Source organism: Elgaria multicarinata, chromosome 18 (assembly GCF_023053635.1).
Source record: "Elgaria multicarinata webbii isolate HBS135686 ecotype San Diego chromosome 18, rElgMul1.1.pri, whole genome shotgun sequence".
NCBI lineage: Eukaryota > Metazoa > Chordata > Lepidosauria > Squamata > Anguidae > Elgaria > Elgaria multicarinata.
The window spans coordinates 481,263-506,516 of NC_086188.1; the positions used below are offsets into that span (position 1 = coordinate 481,263).

The following is a 25,254-nucleotide window of genomic DNA, read 5'->3' on the forward strand; positions in this document are numbered from 1 at the left end:
AGAAAGAGCCTTGATTTGTCTCCCCGTGAATTCGCACGCCAGCCTCTCCCGGCACTGAGCAATGCAGACGGACGCCCTGCTGGCTGCAAGTGGCTCCCAGGCCTGACTGCTGTGAATGGGGCCCCTTCGTTTCCCCATCTGGAGGACCCCCGTGCACCCACCTCCTGCTCCAGCCTGGGTGGGTGGGCTGGCTTCTGAGCCACCGGCGGCTTCTTCGCGAGGCCCGGTGGCTTCCGCGTGACGCCAGGCTTCCCCCCGTCGGGGTTCTCGTCATAGACGCCAGCCAAGCCGTAGTGCTGCCTCCTCAGCTCTCCGAGACGGAGCCGCTCGTTCTCCAGCGTCTTCTCCAACTCCAGCACCTTCACCTGCAAGGACCCGTTGCGCCTGCTGAGCCGCGAGGAGTCGGCCCTTCCCCACGCTGAGCCACAGGGGCCCCTCCTGCCTCGAACCCCCACCCCACCTTCCCGGTGAAGCCGCTGGCAAGATCCATCCCTGGTCCCCAGATCCTTTCCCCAAAAGCTGGCCCACCTGGGCTGCAGCATAAGTCCTCGCCAGGCACACGGGCACCTGAGTGCCATCCGTCACGTGCGGAGACCCCTGTGCGGCGGACGGCCACGCATGCTGAAGTCCAGGTGGGCTATGGGCCACAGGCTGCGCGTCATTGTGGGCTGGTGGGAGCCAGGAGTGGCAGAAGCTTCCCCCCCCCCCCAGGGCCTGGCCATGAAAAAGCATTTTAACAGGCGCTTCAGTGAACAAGGCTTCTAGAGGGACTTGTACACGGTCAATAAAAACAAGAAGACATTAAAAATGTGTCCCGTCTTCAAAACAGCGATTTAAAAAGTGGTCCACAGGGCAGTTGGTTCTAATGGCTCCGGTGAGGTCACTCGCACCGTAAGAGCCCTGTGGCATTACTCCGCACGGACTTCTACATCTCCACCGTCGTCCCATTTCAAAGATCCACAAGTACCTGTGACTCCATTTCTTCCTTCTTGAGCTTGATCAGTGACATCCCAGAAAAGTCCATGGTATCTACAGGGAAACGTAAAACAAATGTGCTAACAGAAGCTTTCGGAGGTGAATCGAATCTAGTAACTGAGCATGGAGGCAGCGCATAGTGCTTAGAGCATCAGGCGTATACCAGGGAGTCCTGGGTTCAAATCCCCACAAAGCAGACTGAACACCTCAGACACCACTTCTCAGCCTAAACTACCTCACAGGGGTGTTGTGAAGATAAATGGCAGGGGGAGGGGGAGTGTGCAATGCTCCTGAGCTCCATGGAGGAGCTTGGGATACATGAAAAGCATAGCAGCTATACTATTATGGCTGCGTTTTATATTAAATCCGTTCTCACAACACCCTCCTTCCAAAAATAATTTTGCAAGCCAGCCCAGAGAACTGAAGAGGCACCAGAAGGACTTTAATAAGGTACATGTAAGAATACAAAAATGCTCCCTGCTGCTCCACCCACTTCCGTGCCCAGGGACCCGTGCACCACACACACCTTTCTCTTCAACTTGCTCTTGGCCGGACTTTGTGGAAGCCACGACGTTGGCGGCCTTCTCGTTGACGGTGCGGGAGCATTCTTGGAGCCTGCTCAGGTTCCTGCTGCTCTTCTCCGCTTTCACCTGGCACCAACAAGGGAACTCTTACCGTCTCTCAGCACGCAGGGAAAGTTCGCAAGCAAAGGATCGGCCCTCTCTTGCGCGGAGCGACGTTCAAACGTAAAGCGTTCCTTGAGCCGGCCCTTTCTTAGAACCAAGATCAGGGTGGGTCTAGATTGCCAGTCGGTCAGTTGAAACGCAGAGGAGCGGAGGCAGGACGTGGCGTCCCCAGATGCTCCCGCTTCCTTGGGGAGCGCCTTCAGAAGTCTGACCAAAACCGGAGCAGAGCCACCAGCCCTCTCCATCCCGCCCCCCACGGAGGGCTGCTCTGCTTTCCGCGCCAATTTACCTTGGAGGCAGCTACCAGCTGAGCTGTGCTGGCTGCGATCTCGTGCGAACACACAATCAGCTCCTCGTATTTGCCTGTATGTAGGACCACTTTGTCTGCCGACTCCCTGAAGCGGGGAGCAAAGGGACAGATCAGAGAGGCGGAAGGGGCGCGCCTGTTCCCAGCCAATGGATCCAGAGCTGTGCCCCTTCGTGGCAGTGTGGAACAGGCAGCCGCCGCTGCCCCCACCCAGGTACCTACACGAGCTGGGTGGCTCCCCACCCCACCGCCTTGGAAGCCGAGATGAGCCCTTCCGTCCAGCGCGAGTTCTTGGCGTAGAATTCCTGCGGAGTTGCTGCCCCCTGGTGTTGCAGGAGAGAAAGGACATGCAACGTTTCACGCCCGGATCGTTCCCAGAGGGACGGCTGTGTTAGGCTCTGTTACCTATGGCCACCCCCCATCAGCCCCCATCCCCACCCAGTAAACCAGTATGTCCCCAAACACGCAGCTGCATGCAGCCAAAACAGGGAAGAGCCTGGTGGCAGCTTAAAAGCATGAAGGCGCCACCCGACACGTGATCAAAGTCCTACAACTCCCAGCGTGCCCCGGCCAGCCAGACTCTTTGCTGTCGGAACATGCCCGGGGCGGCGCCCTCCCACATTTATTCCGGCATAAGCATCTGATGACATGGGCTGGAGTCCGTGAAAGCTTCTGCTAAAATAAATGTGTTTGCCTTTCTGGTGCCGCTCACAGGGAGACGGGTTTGGCTCCACCGCCAAGGCCCCGGGCAGGGGTTTTCTGAGCTACGTCCTGAGTTCCTTTCCCTGGGGCTGCTGCTGGGCGTGGCCCCGTGGGGCCTTCTCCAGGCAAATGGCTTCTCTGACACCACGCTCCGGGGCTGGGGAGGCACAGCCTGCAGCACCACCTGACCGGAGCTGCCCTCGCCATACCTGTGGGTGCTTCACGGAACGCAAGACTCTTGCCGGAAGGCTCAGAGTCCAAATACAGATGTGGCCAAGGAGAACGGGAGGCCGGTTCTGGTCCCAGCAGCTGGTAGAGCCAGGAGTTCTGGGATCCCTCCCCAGATGTTCCACGCCCCCACTTTTTTTTGATAAAAGAAAAACACGTGGCCCCAAACATTCAGCCTCACCCTTCCACTTTCTACAATCTCCTTCTGCAAATTTGTAGACGTCATCACCAGCAGCCTGATTGCCTGCAGCGGACAAAGACGACAAGCGATTCCATTCAATAGGAAGAACGTGGTTCTACAAATGTTAGACTTCCGGAGCAATGACAGCCCCTCCCTTGGGAAGCCCCTGGGCGGCGGTTCCCGCAGGGCAGAGCCTTCGCCTCCAAGGAAAGGCCGCCCCAGTTGTCAGGGATCTGATGCTCCTGGCCGGGCTGAATGGCCTCCTGCCGCCTGGCAGCGGATGGGCTGTGCGGGGACCGGGCCGGGGCTTTGCGTCCATTCAACAGGCCCTGCTCACCTTCATCAAGTCTGTGCAGGAGTTCAAGATCCTGTGGGAAACAAGCAAGAAGGTGCTTCGCCCTCCGGTTCGATTCAGCCCTCCGCTCTGGAACCAACCTTTCCCTCTCGCTTTTAAATCCGTGTCTACAGAAATGCAATCTCCCCACCACCACCACCACCACCACCCATACACCTGCGGAGAGTGCGTTGCCCTTGCTGGCCTCAGAGGTGCATTCAGGGGTCATCTCAGCTGCCAGCGTGGGCCACTGGGCTCTGCCAGGGCAGGTGGGGCAGGGAGGGCCAGTAAGACACAGCGACAGGCTCAGGGCAGCTTCTGTCTTCGCAGGCAGGCAGGCGGGAGAGTGAACTACTTGCCCAAAGACCCCGCCAGGGTCCTGGCTTCCTGGCTGAGCAGTGATCTGAAAGCCCACTGCCCTGGCCGACGTGTCTTAGGGCGGAGCCTGAGGCACGTTTAGGCAGAAAACAGTCCTGCGATGGTGCCCAGTGGCAGGACTCCTGCCTGCCTGAACGTGCATCGGATGGCGCCCGGAGAGACACGCGGACGACAGCCAGAGGATTCTTTTCAACCCCGGAGTTGTGCCGCCTCTGAGCCCAAAGCAGGGCCCTCTCCCACAACCCTGTGGGAAATGCAGGTCAGGTCTACACTGCCCAGCCCAGCCCAGCCCAGTCCAGTCCAGCCCAGCCCCGGCTTACCTTTCGTTGACTTCTAGTTTAACGCCAGAGGTCTCCATTCTGGCCTGATTCATCATTTCCTGCAGGGAGAAAAAATGGAAGCCGGCAACAGTCAGACGTCCCCAACCGGCCCCACAGTCCACCAGGCCCCTCCTGGGTCAGATGGGGTCTCCGCCCAGTCTCTCTGCAGCCCACCAGGAAGCCCAGAGGCGGCACGGCGGGGGGAGGCCAGGGCTGCCCTGGCACAAGGAGGCTCGCTCTCAGGACGGACCGCCTCAGAGCTGCCAACCCCCTCCCCCTCGAGGAACAGAGAACCCAAGCGCTGGAGGGGCCCGGGGCCCTCCTCTGGCCCAAGGCTCTTCGCGGCAGGAGCCGAGGGGCCCCGGCGGACGCCAGCCCCCCCGCGGTGTGGTGCAGGCCGTCCTTCCGCTCTTTCCACCCGAGTGCTTTTTGTGGGGGAGGAGAAGAAGGCGGGGAATCCACCAGCCCCCACCCACCCACCCCTCACCTCTATCCTCCTGACAGCGTCTTCGATCGCTGCTGAGGTGGAGGCCATCTCCTTGTCCACCATGTCGCCCAGCTCCTCTTGCCGGATGTCTAAACTTTGGGGCCTCAATTCCTGGCCAGAAAGAAAGGGAGAAGGGGAAGATTCAGGCCAGCTGGGGATGATGAGAGTTGCTCTACAACACGCCTGGAGGGCACCAAGTGAAGGACAGCTGGATTGTGCAGGGAGCGGCGCCGTTCGTGGACGGTCAGCGCTACACGGCCGGGGCCACCAAGGATTGGGGGTGGGGATGGGGGTGAAGGACACTCTAGCAACCCCCCCCCGCCCTGCTCCCCATCTCCCCCACCTGTCCCAGCTGAAGAAGGCCCTGCAGCATCTTCCGCACGTCTGCCGGATCCGCCTGCCGGAGGGTCTGTTTGTCTTTCAGCTTGTTCAGGTACTCCAGGCTCCGCTGCCCACAGGCCCGACAAGTTTCGGTCAATTCTGGCCAGAAGGGAAAGAGACGGGATGTGCAATGCAGGCGAGGGGCAGAGAGAAGGCCGGCCGGCCAGCTGGCCGGCCTGCAAGTGGCCCAAGATCAGGCCCACCGTGAGCTCACACCTAGGCGGCGTGGGGCCAGGGCACCCCGAAGGCCGCATCTTCCCACAGGAGCCAGACACACGCCCCCGCCCCCCTGAAGTCTAAGGTCTGCTTTGGGCGCCCTTCTGCGGGTCCCAGGACGGGGCCTCCTCGGTGGCAGCATCCCAGCTGTAGAGCTTCTCCCTCCCGGGCTCGACGTGGACCAGGTTTAGGAAGGCGGGATGTTAAAAAAGTGTTTGCTCCAGGTGGCTGTTCAGCATTTTAAATCATTCTGTTTTTAAGATTCCTCCTCTCAATTTCTGCTTTTAAAGTTTCCAAAGTGTTTTTGAAATTTCCAAATGGTTTTACAGTTCATTAAAAAAAAAACACGTTTTTTTAATTGATGCCTGTTTTCACCGTAAGTCACCTTGGGCCAAAAGATTGCTCAAAAAGGTAGCGAGTGCGAGAAAGACCAACGGCAGGCCTGGGGGGGGGGGCGGGGGGGAGGAGAGCCCCGGCCTGCGGCAGCAAAGGAGATGTCGTACGCGGACGAGGGGCCGCGGCAAACCCCACGTTGCGCACGGAACCTCTGTGGCGCACAGGTGCAAAAGAAACAAACGCAGGAAACGAGCCCAGGACACGCTGCTCCCCCCTGCTGCCCCCCCAAAATGACTCACTGTCGGCGTGGTCCGTGGGGGCGAGGTGGGACGTGGCGCCGCCGTTCACGATGGCGTCTGCAGTCAAATGAGCAAACGGGGCCAAAGCACTGACCAAGCCGGAGGCGTCTGAGGGAAAGAGAAGGAGATGGGGGAAGCCCAGGGGCACGGGGGTGGGCGGGGGGTGGGCGGGAGGGAGGGAGGGTCTCTCGAGAGCAAAGGGGGGGGTCTTACGGTCCGGCCCTCCCACATCCCACCCACCCACCCACCAGCACTCCTCTTACTTCTTTAAACGCAGAACCTGAATTCAAACATAACAGAACTAAATAGCAGCGACCACTTAAAGAGCCCTGAAGCAACAGACCGGCTTCTATGCCAAAGGGCCCATAAACTCTGGGCGGGGGGGGGGGGGGGCACAAGAGAAGCCTTTGAAGAAGAAACCTCTCCCCCCTTCACGCTCTGCTCGCAAGCCCCAGCGCCGCGGCCACGAGGGGCCCCTCACCTGCCAGGTTGGCCAGGTAGCCGCCGTGCCCGCTCTCCAGGGCGCTGAGGGACTCCAGGGCGGCCTGGGCCCGGTTGATGAGGTAATCTGCAGGGCGGGGAGCGGGAACAGAGGCCGGGGTGAGAGGGGGGGCGGGCCTCCCCCACGAAGGATGGCGGCAGCTGGGCCGGGGGGGGTGCCCCACTGAGAAGCCCCCGCCGTGCCCCCAATGGCGGGGGAGCGAGAGCTTCTGTGCAACAGAATCTGGCCCTCGACGCCCCCCTCGCGCTGCAGGACGGGGGGAGCCCCCTGCCCAGCCCCGCCCGGGCCCACCTGGCGAGCTGGTGCAGCGCAGGTGCACGGGGTCGTCCAGCTTGGCCACGGCGTCCCGGATGATGCGCTCGGCCTCCTGCACCGTCCCTTGCAGCACCCGGAAGGGCTCCTCCCCCAGCTTCTGCTGCAGGCTCTGCTCCCGCAGGCTCTGCGGGCCAAAGGCGTCCCTGGGTGGGTGGGGGGGCGGGGGGGGGCCGCCCCTCCCTCCCTCCCTGGCCGCCTCCCCGTTTCCCCACCCCCACCCCCCACCATGGCTCAAGCCCTCCCCCTCGCCCACGGTACCTTTTCGGAGAGTTTCCCCTGCAGCGCCTGGACCTCCTTGGCCCTCTTCTCCGCCTCCTGGCTCAGCAGCAGCTCCTTCTCCTGGATCAGGCCCTGGGCGGAGACCAGCTCACACTCCTTCTCGCCCACCGCCTTCCGCAGCGTCTCCTTCTCGGCCTGGAGGGCTTCCAGCTGGCCGCTGAGCTCGGAGCCAGCCTGGGGGGCGGGCAAAGGGGCTGTGGGTCAGCGCGAGAGCCCGCCGGGGCAGGCAGGCAGGCGTCACGGGGATCTCCGGGGGGAGGGGGGCGAGGCAAGCATCCGGCCCAAACCCCGGGGAGGCCCGGCTGGGCCAGGTGGGCCGAGGGTCCGGCCCAGGAGCTCTGGCTGCCCGAGGCCGAGGGTCCTCACGCCCTGAGGCAGAGCAGCTCAGGTGGCGGGGAGGGAGGGTTCAGCAGAGCACGTGCAGAGAGCTCCCCGGGTGTCTATTCGCCTTGCTCATTAGCGGGAGGGGGAGGCGCTCAAGGCCTCGTCTCGCAGGTCCCCCCCAACCCCCCGTCCTTGCCGTGGCGGTGGCGCACCTGCTTGGACCGGCTGAGTGACTGCTGGAGCTGGGCCAGCTCCTCCTTCGTGGACTGCAGCTCTCCCCTCACCTGCTCCACCTGCAAGGCCTGGTCTTCCAACTGCAGGGAGAGACCCCCAAGAGCGCGCACAGAGTTCAACCGCCCCGGCCCACCGCTCCCCCATCTGGCCCAGGCTGCTGCCCCCTTTCCCAAGGCGGGGTGGGTCTGCGGCCAGTTCGAGGCCCCTCACCAGCCGACACCACGGCCAAGCTGGGCGTCTCAAGCACAGGAGGAAGCCCGCCTGCACCGGTTGCTGGGGAACATGGGCGGGAGAGCACTGCCCCCCCCCCCCCCCCCGTGGCCGGCTTTGTGCCTCCCTTTCCGACAGCCGCTTGGCCAGTGGGTGGGAACGGAGCAGCACGGGACCGGAGGGGCCCTGGGCCTGCCCAGCCCGGGGCCCTCCGGAGGTTCTGACGAGCCGCCCAGGCCCACCTTCATCTCCGCCTGGCGCTTTGCCTGCTCCATCTGGAAGGCCAGCTGCTCCTTGACCCGGGCCACCTCCTCCTGGCTCTGCTGGGTGACCGTCAGCTGCTTGGCTGTGTCGGCGTTCTGGGGAGGGGAGGGGAGGGGAGGGGAGGGGAGGGGGCCACTTTCAGCTTGTTCCTGCGCCAGCAAGCCGGCCGGGTTTGCGCAACACAGGGGCAGTGCTGCCCATCCCCACCCCACAGCGGTCAGGTGAATGGGGCCGGGGGGGGGGGCGGCCCCTACCTTCCTCAGGAGCTCCGCATGGGTGTTGATCAAGTCGTTGTGCTTCTCCTTCAGCTTGGTGTAGCGGGTCTCCGTGGCGCTGGCCTTCTCTGGCGCAGGGAAAGGGACGGTCACCGGCCACGCTCCGCGGACTCGGCCAGCCACCCTCCCCAGGGCAGGCACGGAGCAGCGCCACCAAACAAGCCAGAGCCCACGACCCAACGACAAGCCACGCGTGCTCTCTGTGGGACGCTGGCGGTTTTCGCAAGCCCCGGCTGGTGAGCACGGCGGTGTTCCCCCCCCCAATGCCTCCCGGCCCTCCCCGGCCCCCGGCCCGCGCTGCCCCCACCCAAGGGCGCCACTCACTCTCGGCCTCCAGGTAGAGCCCCCGGCTCCGGTCCCCCTCCTGCTTGGCCCGCTGCAGGCGCTCCAGCTCGTCCCGCAGCTGCTCGTTGTCCACCAGGGCCTTCTGCTTCTGCTTGCGCTGCTCCTCCCCCTCGGCCTCCAGGCCGTTCAGCTGAGCCTTCAGCTGGGCGACGTACCGCTGGGCCTGAGCGCCGGCAGGAGACAGACACACACACGCGGAGGCAGGCCGCGGTGGGCACCTCCCCGAGCACGGCCGAGAGCCCAGGCCCGGTCCTGCTGGGGCCGCGACACGGCCCCCCCCAGCCCCAGCCCAAGAGACGCTCAAAGGGTGCACGGGCCGCATCCAGGGGATCCCAGCAAGGCGTCGCGGCGCCAACTTGTGCCCAGGGGGTCCAAATGCCGCCCTTTCCGCCATCCCCCGAGGGACTTTTGGGGGCCCTTTACCTCCAGCTTCATCTTCTCCAGCTCCCCTCGCAGCAGGTCGACCTCTTTCTTCAGGTTCTCGATTTGGAGATCCCTGCGGGGACGCAAAGAATCAACACCGGAGCCGGGGCGGAGCCCAGCGCAGGGCGGGACCACGGGATCGGCTGCCTCGAGCCACAGCGGCAGCCGCCAACCCCAATGGTGCTGATAATATCGGCCCACCTCGCAGGGTCGTTAGGTGCACGCAGCTTTCTCCGGGGAACAATCCGAGCTCAACCTCCCAACTCAGATGCTGGCTAAAAGAGGCTTTGCCAAGGCAGACGCTGCTGCTTACCTGTCGTCTCGGAGGCCGTTGGGGGGTCCGAAGGTCTGCTCAAAGATATCAGACACAATCTGCAAAAGAGAAAAGGAGTCAAAAGCACTGAGGGGGGAGGGAGCCGCCCCCCGCCCCCCTCAGAGGCTGGGACGCGGCCTTTGCCCTCCCAGGGCCACTGAACGGAGCCGGTTCTCCGGGGCTTCGTCACCGGTCGCAGTGCGCCCCCCAGTGGCCGTTCTGAGACGTGGCAGCAGCAGCGGCCAAAGCAGCCGGGGGGGGGGCAGGGGGAGTCCAGCCCAGCTCTCTCCGGCGCTTGACGGTCAACTTGCGCCAGAGGCCCAGGAGCTACTTGCAAAAGCCAGCATGGTTGGGGACATCGCCGTGCTACGGCTGCCCGGAGGGTCACGTGCCGAGGCTTTAGATTCTTCGTCCAGGTGCTTCCTTAGGGCCCATGGCCAGGACTGGCCCCTTGGCTACATTCTGTGTGCCCCCGTGGCCAGGAAGCCTGAAGCCTCCCGGCCCAACGCGCTCAGCACCAGCCAGGGGGCCCCATCCTGCCCGGCCCGCCTTTAAATCCGCCCTCCCGCAGGGGACCCGGGTCTCCGCCTGGGACGGGGGACCCGGCACGCTCCCTCCGCCACCGCCCGCCCAAGAGAGCGAGATGGCGCCGGCCCCGCCCAAGGCAGGCCGCGGAAGGAAGCGCTGCTCCACGGCCAGAGCTCGGAGGGAGCGCGTCTGCGTCGCCCAGGGCGGGCCCGCGGGAGGCTTGCCCGCCCCTCAGCAGCCGCTGCTCCCGGCCGCCCGGCCCTCCCCGGCCTCCCTCACCGGCTGCTCCGTGGCGGGGGCCGCGCTGATCTCGATCAGGTTCTCCGGCTCCTCGTCCTCGGGGGCTTCCTCGGGAATCACCACCACGGGCTTGACGTGCTCCGCCAGGGCCGAGGCCCGCAGGAAGTTCGGGGGGCTCTGTGGAGGAGGAGGAAGAGGAGGCGGCAACAGGGGTCAGGCCGGGGGGCCAGGAGGCGGGCCCCCTCCGTGGCCCCCACGAGGGAGCGGTTGGCCCTCCTGAGCCGCCCGGGGCCCCTTGGGGGGCAGCTCTCATCCTCCCCACGGAGGGGGGGGGGCGTCTGATCCGGGGGGGGGAGGGCGGAGGGGGCACCTCGGGCAGCCGCGGGATCTGGATGAGCCGCTTGAAGTACAGCATGTCCGACGCTCTTTTGAAAAAGCTTTTCAGGCTACAGGGAGAAGGAAAGGAGAGGCCAAGGTCAGGGGGGGCCTTCCCAAGGTCGGGGGGGCCTTCCCAAGGTCGGGGGGGCCTTCCCAAGGACGTGCAGAGAGCCCCGGCCAGACCGGGCGCTGGGGGCCTCCCGTGACGGAGCCCCGCCGCTGTCCCACGGGGCAGCCGTCTCCCGGGCTGCTTTGATCCAGCGCTGGAGGTGCGGAACCAACGTCACAGGGCAGCCCCCCCCCGCCTCCCCCTCGCAGAAAGGAAGCCGCTCGATGCCGGGGTCTCCAGGATGGAGCCTGAGGAGATCTCCCCCGGGGGGGCGCCCTGCACCTCCAGATTGCAATCCCCCCCCTTAAGAATGTTTAAGACTAATGAGTTCTAACGGGGAGGCTGGCTGGCTGGCTGGCTGGCGCCCACCCCTCCATCTGGCCCCCAGAGAGGGAGCTTGTGGCTCAGGGCCCACCTCTCCCTCGGGCGCAGGCGGCAGCCCTTTCGGTCCTGGGAAATACACGTTCTGTGACTGGCCAGGCCCACCACGGCAGCCATCTTGGGAGGTTGCCCACGACCCTCTGGAGACTCCAAGGGCACCCGCCCACTAGGCCCGGGCACCGGGGCTCAGTCAGTCTCGGTTCTCGGCTGCTCTACGGAGGCTGCCTCAGGAGGTGACTGGACCCCAGCGGAGGGGTTGCCTGCCCCTCGGCCAGCCTGGGCCTCTTCCCCATAGCGTGGTGTGTAGCCCCCCCCCACCCCCGAGCTAAATCCGTATCTCGCTTGGAATCTTCACATGGGAAGACGCGACGTTAGTCGAGGTGAAGGCAGGACTCGGAGGGCCGCACGTTCCGCCACGTGGGGAGACCAGAGCGGCCTCTTCGCTTCCAGCGGGGGCGGGAGGTGGGGTAACACAGTCTGAGGAGGGTCCCCCACCTCCCCCCACCACGGAAGCCACACAGCCCACGGAGAAGCCGGCCTCACCTGCGGAACTGCTCGTGGAAGCGGTCCCGGTGTCCTTGCAGCGTGTCGGCCGGCAGACCTGAGGCAACCGAGGAGACAGAAGGGGAGGAGCAGCCGGTCAGGCCCTTTCCCAGCGCCACGGGGGGGTGGGGGGTGAGGGGGGCAGAGCCAGGGAGACCCCCCCGGCCACAATCCAGGGAAGAGCATGCCCACACGCGGGGGGTGGGGGGTGGACTCAGGGGTTTTTGGAACGAGGGGGGGCTGGGGAGAGGGAGACAGCAGCTCTCCAGGGCCTTGGAGAAACCAGGAGGGATCCCAGAAGCAAATGGCAAAATATGGCCGGGGGGGGGAGGGGCTGTTCCAAGGGAGACCCCCGAAGCGCCCCTCCTCCGTGGCTTCCAGGCTCCTCTTTAAAGGCGGACGCAGCCTCGGATGCCGGCAGACGACACTCTGCTCATGAATCAACAAGGGGGAAGACCCAAAGTCCGTCCGCCTGCAACATCTGTCCCCTTCCCCCCGCCTAAAAAGAACTACAAAACCATTCTGCCAGGAACGGGACAGGGGTCCCCCCCACCCCTGAGCCTCCTGCCGGCGTCAGCAAAGCAAAGGCCCCGGCGCGCCCCCCTCCCACGCCCCCCTCCCACCCCCGAGAGCGGCTTACAGGAATGGAGCTTGAACATCAGCTTGACGGTGTAATGGTACAGGTGGCTGCAGTCTTGGATGACCTGGATGAGGGGCGCCAGGCGGCACTGGACGGCGGACATCTGGGAGACGGCCATGGAGGTGTTGAGCTGCCGGAAAACTGAGCGGAGGAAGGAGCGAGCGCTCACGCCGTCCTTAAGAACACTTTGTGTGCCTTAAGACCCCCACCCCGCCTCTGCCTCCCCACTACAACACAGTGCTCAAGGTGGCTGACCTGTGGAACGTTTGGGCTAAGGAAGGCGGAAGCTGAAACAGTTCACTCAGGGGTCTCTCCGTGTTGTTGGAACAACACGTCCATCAGCCACAGCCAATGGGCAGGGATGATGGGAACTGCAGGCCAACACATTTAGGAGAGCCAGGGCTCCCCCGCCCACCCCGGATGTAGCAAGCAGGGCTAAGGGCGCCACCCGAGGCCGCCTTGGCCAGAGGGAAGCCCTGCCGGCGCTCCCCAGCCAGCCACGGAGGGAGTTCCGGGGGTCTCCTCCCGGTCCAAGCCGGCCTCGGACAGCTGCGCCCGAAATCCCTGTGTTGCGATCCGCTTATTGTTCATACTGCTCAGCGCTCCACAGAACTCTTTGACGGTCCTGAAACTACTTGTTCATAGGGCTGCTCAGTCATATAATACAATCAAATCAATCAGACACGCCGACAGGCACAACCTATAACCATCCCGTGGCGAAAGAAACGGAATTCTGCAGGCTGCGTGAAAGGGCGGAACTTTGCACAGTTGCTCCAACGGAGCCTCCGGGAGAACAGGGCCCCAGGGCCCAGCGCCTCGCAGGCCATAGCGCTCCAGCCCCCCAGAGGCAGGGGCACGGCGCAGCGGGTGGGGCCCTCCTGGGCGGCCGGCGGGTGAACTTGGCGGAGGCGTCTCCAGCGGGCCCACGGACGGAGACCCAGGAGGGCCAGAGGCGTCTCGCTCCGACCCGGCACGGGCGTTCCGCATTCCCGGCCTTGTTGACATCCTAGGCCAGGAAAGGCAGAGGGGGACGCCAGGCCCCAAAGGCGGCGGCACATGGCAGGCGGCAGTGAGCCCAGGCTTCCCCACGGCCAAACAGGGGCTGCTGTTGATGCCACCTTTGTTTGCTCAGGCTGCCGCCTCCACCGCTGTTGCCACTGGGTAAACACTTTTATCAGGAACTCGGCGTGTCCACAGCCTGGCCTGCAGGCAGAAGGAAGGCCGGGTTCACATGACAACGCAGAACCGCCCAAGTGGAAGCGGGGGAGGGCGAAAGGCACCACGCTCACAACCCCCAAATTCCTGGGGGCAAGCCCCTTCCACGAGGGAAACCCCAAACAGCTCCGGGCGAAGAAATGCCATTTCTTAGGCATCTGCAATCGCTCTTTACTACGCCTTTTATAGTCAGTGTCTGGGAATAATGGGCCCTGGTGGCTAGGAGGCGCTTGCTTAAATGAGCGTTAATGGCTTTGAGGGCTGGTAGCCACCAGCTATCAAAGGCAGGGTGGAGGCAGAGGCCCAGTGGTCTGCCTCTGAGGGCAGAGTAGCTGCTGAAGCAAAAGAAATACCAGAGAACTGGAACGGAGCCATCAAAGGGAGACAAAACAAGGTCATTGACGGGTGGTTCCAAGGGCGGGCAGAATTCACACAGATGGCAGAATTTGGGCCACCTTCGTGCAGAATCGATACGTTGCCTTGGCACAGAATTCTGACTTCATTTTATTCCAGAATATGCCATTTAATAGTTGTTTATTAAACCCACTTTTCAGGGTATCGACCCTCTCAGAGTGGTTTACAGAATAACCAATGTAATAAGGTTATAAATGACTAAAAGCAATAAAACCGTAAGAGCACAACTTTAAACCACCGTGAGAGGGGTTGCCAACTTATCAACCTGGCCTGATCCCATACCTTTAACAGCAGTTTGATCCACAGACACCAGCAGGCAGCAATGCTTATGGCCGTGCTGTGGGAAATCCTTGCCCGCCAATTTCTGCAGATCAAGCGGATGCTAAAGGCACAAGAGCAAGTGAAAATGGTTTCTGGGGGTCAGTTGGCAACGCTGGAGAACATGCAGCTCTGCCCAGGTGCAAAGACAGGGAGAGAACAAATTGGGGTACAAAGCACTGAAAGGCAAAAAAGGGGGGTCAGCTTACCGGATTCTGACAATTTGAGTTCACAATCCATGTAGTCAAACATCTCAACGGTGAGCTGAAAGCTGCCCCCCCCCAAAAAACAAAACAACATTTAAGAGAACACACACACACACACACACACTATTGCGTAGCATAAAGCCCTAGAAACTGGCCCCCAAGGCCGGCCTCTCCCTTTCCTCACCCCTGACGAAGAGATGCGAGGGTCTGCCAAGCCGCCCCAGACATGGAAGACCCAAAGCCAGGTTTAGAGTCCACGCTGTGGTCAGCACAAACCAGGGTTTGGCGTGGCATTGGAATCCCCCCCCTGGACCTTAGCCGAGAGGCGTGGGGGCATCCCAGGAGCCTCCCCGCTGCCAGACTCCAGACCCTGGCTGCCGGGAACGGAGCTTTGCGCGCCAGAGCAGGACGTGCGCGGCCAGCGTGACCCAGGTATCTGGGAGGGTCAGCTGTTCCCAGGACGAGGGAGAAATGTGGAGGGAGGTGAGTGGCTGAAGCTCAAAAAACAGCGTTTATAGCACTCGAAAAAGAAGGAATTATTATTGTTCTTGGAGACCAGGGAATTCAAAAAGAACCTAAATCAGCTCCTGAAGAAGGAGGGAATCCCTCCGAAAGGCGTAGAGCATGATAAATGCATTTCCGTCCTGAGCACCGGAGTTTGCCTCCTCCTTTCCCAGAACTACACAGCCAGGAGCCGGCTGGGCTGCTGTCCAGAGCAGGCGTCCTGAGGCACCTTCCGCTCTGGGAACGCTCCATTTGCAACCAGGGAAGGGGGCAGCCATTAGGCCTGGCAGGAGATTTCCGGAGCGGGGGGGGGGGGCGGGCGGGGGGACTTACATGTTATTCACGTCTGTGCCGGCAGCCTTCTCTAGCACCTCATCCGTCACCTCCAGGCCTGGGGGGAATTCAGGATGCTTTGGGAAGAAACAAAAGCAGGAATTGCCCCCTTGTTCTCTCGCAGACCCCGGCCCTGTCCGCAGCAAACCAAGAGAGACGCCCCATAGGCGCACACACACACACACACACACACACACACACACACACACACACACACACACAGAGGAGGCCGCCAAAGCCCTCTCTGCTTTGCCAACACGTGTCTGGCACATTCACATGTGAAGGTACACCCACGGGGCCATTTTTATGGGCCCGGCTCAGGTGCGACGCAGCTGCTGGACCAGATCGCCCGGGGGTCCGACGTGCTGGAAGGTCAGGGTTGTCCCCACCTTCAACAAGCAGGGGTCCCCGCTGTGAGGTGGAGGCACCCAGAGGTGGAAGCAGGGGTGGGCACCCTGCGGCAGGGCCGGGGCGGAACCGCGGGCAGCCACAGGCCAGACCTCGGTCCTCCCGGCTACTCTGCCTTCGGTGATCCGCAACGGAATCAAATGGGTCTGGACTGAGAGGAGTCCCATCCGCGGATGCTGCAGCAGACTGGCTTCTCCCAAGTCACATGGATTCCACAGACTTGCATACCATTTTTTAAAACTTTCTGGAATTTTATACGAATTTAGTCACAGGAAAATACATAATATAAAAATACCAGCCCAAAACGTGCATTTCCCCCAAAGACAAAAGCCGAAAAATGCACATTTGGAGGGGGAGGATTGTAATTGGTGGTGTTGTTTTTGCAAATTCGGGGGCGATTTGCCACGGCTCCCACCACTTTCTGCTCCCTGGTGGGTCATTTGGGGGCCCCTCTGGGTCGCAAAGCCCTGGGCTTTGGTGCCACTCTCCAGCCGTAGTCGTAGGACAGGTTCTGAGAAGAGTTATATGAAACAGAATTACCTTTAGGTGGAAGGAGATTTTGGTGAGCAAAAGTTTGGTGTAAATGTTCACCAGCTGGCCATAACGATCGTGCAGGTGGCCCTGACCAGGGAGAGAGAACCACGCGCCTTCATTAAAAACAAGAGCGAAAACAGACGTGGGTCTGCAAGCAGCAGCCCCAAGACGAGCCCAGCCGGCCTTCCGGATTGCCAGAGGAGGCCTTGCAGAATGCCGCCAGGCGGGGCTTCCCCGGTGGCGGCTCCCCCCTTCCGGAACCCCCCCACCCCGGTGCAGTTCAGGAGGCAGAAAACCGTCCAAAGGCCTCCTGAGAGCGCCCAGGGTTGTGCCCCACTGCCCCCCCCCCCCGCGTTCCTCCTTGCTGCTCCCGGTGTTGCTCTTTTTGGAACGGTCTTTAATGCTGTGTTTGAAATGCGGTTCCAGTATTGCTATGTAAACGGCTTAGAGATTCCCCACCCCCGCTCTGACAGAGCAGGCCTCCAACTCACCCAGAGGTCTCCGGTTTCTCGGATGTTACTGCGGTATCGCTGGCAATCTTGAAGGACCTAGGGAAGGCGGCACGCAAAGCAGCTCAGGCGTCAGCGTGCTCAGAAACGCGAGGCGGGCCGGCAGGGGGCGTTAAACTGAGCAGGGGACGATCCGCAGGGCCCTGAGGCCGGGTCAGGCCAAGGGGCCACCCAGCCCGGCAGTCCCTGCACACGGGGGCCGGCCAGGGACCCACCAGCACGACAGGAATGCCGCAGCAGCCTTCCACCCATGCTCCCCAGCAACTGGCGTCCGTGGGCACATGGCCTCCGAGTCCGGAGGTAGCACAGAGCCCTCAAGACAAGTAGCCAGGGACAGCCATCGTCTCACCTCCCCCCCCCCTTTTAATCACCACATCTTGTGGGAACAAATTCCATAGTTTGACTCTGCACCGTGTGAAGAAGTCCTTCTTTTTATTTGTCCTGATGCTCCCACTGATGAGCCCCATGGGCTCATGACCCCGTTGGGCTCTTCCATTTTGAGAGAGGGGGAAAATGTACCCCTCTCCACCTTCTCCTCCACACCAGGCGTCATGTTGTCCATCTCTCTCATGCCCCACCTCACCAAGGTAAACGGCCCCAGCTGTTGGAGGGGGGGAGATGATCTCACCCCCCATCCCCCGCCCCCGGTTATTTGAGCTGCCTTTTCCCCAAGAAAGGGGGACCCGACACGATTTGGGCCACGCAGGATGCAAGCTAGAAGCCGGCCTTGGCTGGCAAGGTCAAAGCGCCTCTGGAAACCCAGCCTTGCCAAACCGATGCGCGACCTTTGACATCCCCAAGGGGACGGGGAGGTCACAGAGTTTGCGCAATCACACGGCGAGCCCTTAAGCCGCGTTAAGCAACTCCTTCTGGGGGCGGGAAGCAGGGGACCGACGCCTTAAACAAGTAGGTTGCAGAACGCCACATTTCTCGCCAGAACCATGAAGATATCTGGGAGGAGAAGTTCTGAGGGTGCTTTGGAGAAACAAAAGCACCCTCGACACAAAACGCCACCCGGGGAGCCGGCCGTGTTCCACTCAGGGCATCAACGGAGGCCGCCGGGCCAACCTGCCCCCCGTCCCCCGCGGCCTCCGGCGCCTTGGCTATCGGGGGGGGGGGGGGGATGCCGGCGGACTTACGTTTGGGTGCCCGTCACGGAGGACCTTGTGGACCACGTGGCAGAACTTCCAGCTGAGGATGGCGCTGCTGGGCAGGGGGAGGCCGATGGCGTACGACCAGAACGTGAAGGCGCCTTTCTCGTGGTGCGTCCCCAGAATAATCCCGTCACGGATGTCAAGGCCAATTTCAGAGGGGCATGGGGGGGGGGGAGAGAGAGAACCAACCAGGGCCAACGGCACGGGAGAACGGGCTAAATCAGGGAGAAAAACCACCAGAGTGTGGGGAAAAGGGCCCCGGGTCCTCCGCTCACCTCACGTTCTTTGCGCGTGAGCCCAGCCGAGCTGCCCTTCCTGCCGGGAGAGGACGCCACGCAGCGCCGGGCCCCGGCGGCCCTGATTGACACCTACATGCATCTTGTTATATGATGACTATTTTAATTTTGGTAATAATGGTTTCTCACAAATATTCCAATAAAATAAAATAAAAAAGGACATGCTATTGCACTTATTCGCATCCAACCCCCGTTGCCTTCACTCTCTTCTTCCGCACCCCCCCCACACCCCTCAGTTGCCAAACTTTAAATTGTAAGTTCCTCGGGGCAGATCCCAGCGCTCCGCCCGCTCGCTTCTGCTACCCTGCCAGCCACCGCCCCGCAGACGGAAGGCGTCCCGTAAACAGCAAGGCCTGGAAGCCCCGACCTTCCCGGGGGCCACGAGAGCGAGGGACACGCGAGGAGAAGGATACGGCGCGCGTGCTTCTCCTTCACCGGTGCTTCCAGCGTGTTGATGGCTTTGCTGATGCTCATCGCCTGCAGAGGGGGAGGAGAACCAGGTTACAAAGAAGCACCAAGGCAGGCTTCAGATCGCTGCCTCAGGGAGCCATTCGTTAACAACAACAACAACAGCAATAATAATCCACCAGGGTTTACTTATTTATTGCATTTACTTCCTGCCTTTTTCCTCTTGCACAGAGCCCAAGGTGGCTCACACGGGCCGCCTCCTCACAACAACCCTGTGAGGTAGGTAAAGGCTAATATACAGCCAATATAGTATTAATAAGACGTGCCTCAAGGAACTCCCTTTACAGCTACACGGTGCCTCCACAGCTGGGGGAGGGGAAGGGAGGGAAGACCACCGCCTCCCACCCCCACCCCCACCCCCCAGGCCAAGGGTTCCTGCTCTTTCCCTCCCCAAAACTCTGTAATGCTGGCTTACGCGTCGCAACCTGTGACATTAACGTGCACCTTTCAGGGCGAACCATTTATCCTGGCTGAACTGGGGAGGGGAGGGGGGAGAGAATCAAGCCGGTTCCTGGGCTTCACTTGGGCAGAGATGGGACCCTTTTGACAAAGGAGGGCGGGTGGAGGGTTCACAAGGCTCTGGAGAAGGGGCTTTGCCAGGGCCACGTCTCTCGCCCACAGCCACTCCTGAGGAAGCCCATGGAAAGCAACCCACCGTCACCTGGAAGAAGCGCCGTGAAGGAACAGGAGGGGCCAACAGAAAGCACACACCCACACCGGCCCCGTAGTATATTTTAAATGGCTCCCCAGTAAAACGTTTCCCTCTTCGGAATCGGTTGCGAACAGCGCACCCCCGAGAGCACGCTAGGGGAGCTGCGAGGCAATGAAAAGGGGTGGGGGGTGGGGAGCGTGGGGCCCCGAGTGCAAATCCCTGCTCAGCCACAAACCTTAGAGGGAGGGAGACAGCACCTCGCAGCCTGGAATACCTCACAGGGATGTTGTGAGAGAAATAACACGGGACGCCCCTGTCTACATTGGCCCAAAGGCCTTAGGAGGACGGGCAGAGACCACCACGTGCCAGGAACCACGAAGGGGAGGCCTCGGCGTCTCCTGGCCACAGAAGGGAAAGCAGGGCTTGTTCCAACCAGGAAAACCAAGCCAGCGTTGAGGACGGACCCCAACTCCCACCCCCAATCACTGGCGTGCTTGCAAATGCTGTGTGGGTCTGGCCCCACTCTCCCACCCTCGTCTCTCTGCTTTTTAAAAGAACAAAACAAACAACCCACAAGATCCTAGACCTCACAGCCTGATTACATCATAAAATGTATTGTTATTCTGTGCTCCTGGGATGGGAACGGAATGCATTTCCCAGAGATGCTGCTAGGAAAATCTAGACGCTCGCTTCAACCGCCACCACCACAGACAGATGCATCTACCTGTTGGCCTCTGGGTTCTTCCACAGGCTGCCAACTGCGGGCAGGTCAGGGGCTTCCCCCTCGCAGCCTCCTTGCGGCACACGCGCCGGAGAAAAGGCGCCCGGTGCCCCGCTGTGGCCCAGCACGGCCGAGGGGGGGTTGGACCCAGATTCGCTCAGGTCCGTGCCCCAAACGTTAGCCGCTGCACCAGACTAGCCTGCCTAGTCAACGGCTCCTTTCTCCCCGCCCCCAAAATGCAACAACCTCTTTTCTACCAACACATCAAGGGCAGGACAGGCCATGCTGGAGCGACAAAGCCTGGAGGCGGCGGCGGCAGCAGGAGTGGGGTTAAAACGCTCATGAATTAAAGACCGGAGAGGAGTAACTGATATGGGCGCCACCCGGACCTTAAAATCCAGGGCCCACAAGGGGACGGAAATGCATCTGGAGCCTCTGAGTTCAAGGGCGGGGGGGGAGGCCACTAAGATAGAGGCTTGCAAAATTGTGCCCGTTGTGCCACTTTCCATAGGGATCCCGGGCTCAGAATTCTTTAATTCCAAGTTGTGGGGTGGGGGAAGAGTAGGGTCCGCCCTTCCGCGGACGCTCCGTCCTGGGGAGGCCTCGGCAGAGGGGGCCGCTGTCGTCCCCCCGCCGGCGCTCCAGGCCTGACCCCGTTTCGCACAGAAGCCTTATTGTGGCCTCAGTTCATTGAGATTCCAAGGACCAGCCCTGCAGCTGAACGGCATACATAAATGAATGAAGATGCCTCTGGAGAGAGAGAGCGAGGGACGAGGGGGCCGTGGTCTCCCTTCACCTGCGAGAAGAGGGCCCCGTGGCGCCCAGGGAGCAGGAGCAGGAGCGGCGCCCCCCCCCCGCTTCCGGCGGAGCCACCCTGGGCCGGCCCTCCCTTCCGCACGCTGTCGGCTTCTCTTGCGTTGTCACTGCGGAGCGAGGGGGGGTGGACTTGGGGTGGACCGGAGAGAAACGTGTGACGAGGGGAGGGCGATTAATACAGCAAAGCTCGTGGGGAGAGTTCTCCATACGCAAATTCCAAAAAAACCCAAACACCTTTCCGATTACAGATTACATTGTATTTAGAAGTCTTAAGCAGAAGAAGTTCTCTGCCTGCCAGGTTCATTACGAAATCCACAAAACCCAAGGCCAATGAAGTTGCCCAGAGAGAGAGAGAGAGCGAGAGAGAGAGAGAGCGAGAGAGAGCGAGAGCGAGAGCGAGCGAGAGCGAGAGAGAGCGAAAGAGAGCTCTGCCTCCTCGGAATCCCATCCAGGCACAGTGTGAATAGCAACTGGCAGGTCTTGTTCCTTCTTTGGCCAGTACCCACCAAGCGCTACCAGGCGAAAGGGGCCGTGCGGCTACTACAGGTTTTCTTCCTTAATAGGGGTTTCCCCACCCCCACCCCCACCCCCGGTAGGAAAAAAGGCAAAAGAGGCAGAGGAGAAAACACAGGAGGGCTACATGTGGAAGATGGCGAGGTCTGGAGGCCCTGTAAAATTCCAGGAATGAGGCGTGCACATTCACCCCCACCCCCACCCCCACCCCCACCCTGCTTGCAAGCAGGTCTGAGCTCCCTTTTACCCCTCCACTCCCCTTTGCGAGGGTGTTGGGGTCACAGCATTCCAATTTGCAAACCAGATGGCAGCGCCCCCCTCCCCCCTCTTGTTTAAATGGATGTCATACACATTCGTCCCTTTCATGCATTCAGTTGCCTCATTCCTCCCCCTCCGCCCTCAACCTACATGCATTCACACGACCCCGGAAAGGCACAACCGGGCCAGCTTCACAGGGCTGCAAACCCTGTAACAGCAGGATTCCTGCTCATGTGGAGAGAGCTCAGCGCTCCCACAGCTGGGCGCACCACAGCCCTCTCTCCATTTTCAAAAGCCACTCTGTCTCCATGTCTCCATTCTGAAAGGCCGCCTGACAGAGGCTCCTCCGGCATTTGAATGCAAAACCAAGGCAGGACAGAGGAGCCCTGGGAGGAGGAGAAGCAGGGACGGTGTGCACGACCCGCCGAGGCTGTTGGAATGGACGGCTCTTCCGTCTGGCCCAGCCAAGAGAGGGGCCGGCCGTAGCTGAGCCGCCAGTGCCCAATCCAATCGCTGGCAGCGCCAGTTAAAAAAGAGCCGGGGAGCGAGGAGTGGGAGGGAGCCTATCCTGACGGAGGCCCTGGAGAGCCACCACCGCTCAGGCCACGCAAGCCTGGGCCAGAAGATGGGCAGAGGGCCCCTGACCTGGCTGAAGGCAGCTCCCTCTGGACCGGGGCACAACTACGAGCCCGTTTTGGCTTCAAGCCCTCATGGCCAGTGCCTGGAACACCTCGGGGGGGGAGGAGGCGTTTCAGCCCCTCGGAAGGCGGAGGAAGCCACCAAACGGATCAGTGGCCGTGGAAGGGGGCGTGGCCCCCTGAAGAACCCCTGCAGGCCAGATTCGCCCCCTGGGCCAGAGTTTCTGGGCCAGAGTTTCCCTACGCCTTCCTCATTCGTGTGCTCTGACACAAAGCCCCCGTTTCTGCATTAATTAAAATGCACACAAACCGCTTCTAACATGTCTCATGCCCCCTCCCCTCCCCCCCCCCCCCCCGTTTGAAAGGAGCCTCCTGAAATCCGCTTCAAAGCCCATCCATCAGATTAAAGGCAGCCTGGGAGTTATAGGCCTGTTGCCCCAGTGAAACTACAATTCCCAGAGTGCCACGCTGATTCCGACCGCAGGTATACAGGGAGGATTGTGGGCCACGGTGTGGAAGCCCTTGGGAGCCACACCTCTCGCATCTCAACGCAACTGTGGGCCAGATTCAAGCCCGCAGCAGGTGACGTCAGGCCAGCCAGGCAAAGCAGCCGAAGCAACGCGAGGCACGCCCGAGCAGCCCGCTGAACCGACCCGGCCACATACTTGGCGTGCCGTCGCTCGCAGCCCGGTGGAACCAATCATGCAAGGCGCAGAGAGCCGGTGGCGGCACAGTTTCTCCAACCCGGCTGGGGCGTGCTGGGAGTTGTAGTCCCATGTATTCGGAGGGCACCAGGTTGGTACGGGAGGCAGCACATAGCCATCACGACTGAAAGGCTGTACAGAAACACCTTCAACCCACGATGTTCTCTGAATTTCCCTCCTCACGCACACCTCTCTGTCCAGGCAGGAAGTGGCATTAAACGAGCTGGACTTGCAGCTACTGGCAGATCCACTGTGAACTTAAAACGCACCGGTAAAAAAAAAGAAACGGGAAAGAGTGGTTTTACCTAAACGTACACTCCGTTCACTGCCATGTCCCACTCCAGAAACCAGATCAGTAGAAGCTACCACCACCCTCCACAGTAAATACCCAAAGGAGTCCCACCCTACACATCTTCCTTCCCAGTCCTGCTCCAGCTTACTCCTGCTCAAATAAGAGAGCCAACCAGCCGTGAGAGTCAGGGCCTTTTTGGTCGTGGCATCATGACTGTGGCTGGAATGGTCTCCCAAGGGAGGCCCCCCCTGCCCAATCATTGCTCACCTTTGGGAATGGGGTGGGCAGACCCCTCCCTCAGGGGGCTGTAGCAGCACACCGTAGCACGGGCAATACAGTCTGAACTGGAAGAGTTTGTGCTGCCACCGTAGGCCTTTACCACATGCGTGTACCGACCAGGTCTAAGGTGCTGAGGAAGTTGCAACTGCAACGCCCACCACCCCCTTGAAGCGGACAGGCGTGGGCCCTGGGCTGGCAATTCCGAAACGAGAGGAGGACGCGGCAGGCGCAAAGGCGGAGTCACGGCACAGGAGCCGAGAACACATTTCCCAGCTGCCGCCTCCGTCTGCAAGAGCGGCTGGAAGCTCCCAAGGCAGGAAAACCGTGGTTTGGCAACGGGGCGAAAGATTCCATCGCCTCTTGGCAACACGGCGTGACCTCTTTTTTGCATTAATTATGTCACAATATTGGGAGAAGCAGCATCACCATGAGGGTGGCACAACAGGAACCGGGCAGAAAGTGAGCGAAGGCCCACACGACACAGCAACTGTTATTACGGCAAGTGACGTGGTGCGCGCCGCCGTTCAGTGCCTTTTCTTAAGCAGGTTTTCCAGACTGCAAGCGAAAAGGTGGCTGTCCGCTTGCTCTGGGCCCAAGACGAGGGGTTTTGCTGAATAAGAGGCAACCTCAGCTCCGCAGGGTTAACACCCCCGCTACGGAACACGTCCTGAAACCCTAACCACGTTCCAGCTGAATGCAAGCAATGCTCCACAGCCAAGTAAATTTCCAGACAACCGGAGCAGTGACCTCCTTATTTGGAGTGTGATTCGTCCCTCGATAATCCTAGCAGGGCCATTAAAAAAGAAAAAAGTTAACCGACGCTAATCCCTCCTTGAGTACTACGAAGCTCCTGGGTGCGTTCCAGAGCAACATGTTTCCCGAAGCCCAAGCATCTCCCGCTGGAGAAAGGCCTTTCCGAGAGGCTGCCCCATCCCATCCCATCCCATCCCCGCCATCCCGTTCTCCTGGGCCGGCCGGACGGGGAGAGGAGGACGTGATTCAGAAACGATGCCGTCACGCAGCAAGGGAGTCAGCTAATTGCTTTGTTTTCAGTCTCAACGGGTATTTCTGGTTCGGGGGCGGCAGCCGCCGCCGCTGCCTTCAGGTTTCCCTCTTGCGAAAAGGCTGCTTCCGGCCACATGATCTCGTTCCCCCTGGGTCACCTGCCTCTCCGGGAGGCCAAGAGCGAAGGAGCGGAAACCACAGTGAACCGGGAGGGAGGGAGGGCTGCGGCGGAAGACGGGCAAACCCCCCCCACGGCCGCTCAAACGCTTCCAATAAAGGCCAGGACCAGCCTTGCTCCGTGCAGTGCCCTCCAGATGTTTGTGGACTTCAACACCCACTAGCCCCAGCCAGCATGGCCAATGGTCAGGAATGCTGGGAGTTGTAGTCCAAAACCTGGAGGGGCCCCATTTCGAGGAAGGCTGATCAAGACAGATTGCATCAACGCTTTGGTCAGCATCAGCTTCTGAGATCTTATTGATATAGGGTGGGATGTAAATATTTTAAATAAATAAATAAATAAATAATACATATGCGTGAAATTATATTTTACTCTGTACTGTTTTTTACAGTGTCTGATATTTACTATGTATTTATTTTATTTTTAATCTGCCCGATAACCAATATTCCCTGGCCGAATTACGAACAGCTAAAATGCTGTCCTAACTGTTAAAAACATAAAATACAAAACAAAACAAGGAGCCCAGGAATGGATAAAACAGCCATGAAAATGCCTGGGGGGGAAGGAAGGCCTCTGGTGGGTGCCCAGAAGATACCCACTTCGTCACCAGGCAAACCTCTTTGGAGAAGGCCCTCACTCCTGAGAAGGCCGCCACGCCGGGCACAGTCCTCTTTATCACCCAGGCCCCAGCTCCGGAGCGCCCAGC

The 25,254-nt window shown here is 60.9% G+C and overlaps 1 protein-coding gene across 1 annotated transcript in view; it reads right to left on the bottom strand.

The window, feature by feature from the left end:
* The window catches only part of HIP1R (huntingtin interacting protein 1 related), a 31,788-nt gene that overhangs the window by 1,804 nt on the left and 4,730 nt on the right, over positions 1 to 25,254 (bottom strand). The window contains exons 2-31 of the mRNA XM_063144139.1: positions 18,437 to 18,501; positions 17,714 to 17,855; positions 16,557 to 16,613; positions 16,072 to 16,152; positions 15,124 to 15,200; positions 14,290 to 14,351; positions 12,134 to 12,274; positions 11,494 to 11,551; positions 10,453 to 10,528; positions 10,122 to 10,259; positions 9,315 to 9,373; positions 9,002 to 9,074; positions 8,558 to 8,741; positions 8,213 to 8,301; positions 7,937 to 8,053; positions 7,463 to 7,564; positions 6,906 to 7,100; positions 6,624 to 6,771; positions 6,312 to 6,398; positions 5,831 to 5,938; positions 4,942 to 5,078; positions 4,599 to 4,709; positions 4,112 to 4,170; positions 3,417 to 3,447; positions 3,080 to 3,142; positions 2,191 to 2,291; positions 1,951 to 2,056; positions 1,502 to 1,625; positions 968 to 1,029; positions 162 to 365 (exon numbers count right to left, since the gene is read on the bottom strand). Coding sequence (XP_063000209.1) covers positions 162 to 365; positions 968 to 1,029; positions 1,502 to 1,625; positions 1,951 to 2,056; positions 2,191 to 2,291; positions 3,080 to 3,142; positions 3,417 to 3,447; positions 4,112 to 4,170; positions 4,599 to 4,709; positions 4,942 to 5,078; positions 5,831 to 5,938; positions 6,312 to 6,398; positions 6,624 to 6,771; positions 6,906 to 7,100; positions 7,463 to 7,564; positions 7,937 to 8,053; positions 8,213 to 8,301; positions 8,558 to 8,741; positions 9,002 to 9,074; positions 9,315 to 9,373; positions 10,122 to 10,259; positions 10,453 to 10,528; positions 11,494 to 11,551; positions 12,134 to 12,274; positions 14,290 to 14,351; positions 15,124 to 15,200; positions 16,072 to 16,152; positions 16,557 to 16,613; positions 17,714 to 17,855; positions 18,437 to 18,501 — 3,057 coding nt within the window. The remainder of the gene's footprint in view (positions 1 to 161; positions 366 to 967; positions 1,030 to 1,501; positions 1,626 to 1,950; positions 2,057 to 2,190; positions 2,292 to 3,079; positions 3,143 to 3,416; positions 3,448 to 4,111; positions 4,171 to 4,598; positions 4,710 to 4,941; positions 5,079 to 5,830; positions 5,939 to 6,311; positions 6,399 to 6,623; positions 6,772 to 6,905; positions 7,101 to 7,462; positions 7,565 to 7,936; positions 8,054 to 8,212; positions 8,302 to 8,557; positions 8,742 to 9,001; positions 9,075 to 9,314; positions 9,374 to 10,121; positions 10,260 to 10,452; positions 10,529 to 11,493; positions 11,552 to 12,133; positions 12,275 to 14,289; positions 14,352 to 15,123; positions 15,201 to 16,071; positions 16,153 to 16,556; positions 16,614 to 17,713; positions 17,856 to 18,436; positions 18,502 to 25,254) is intronic.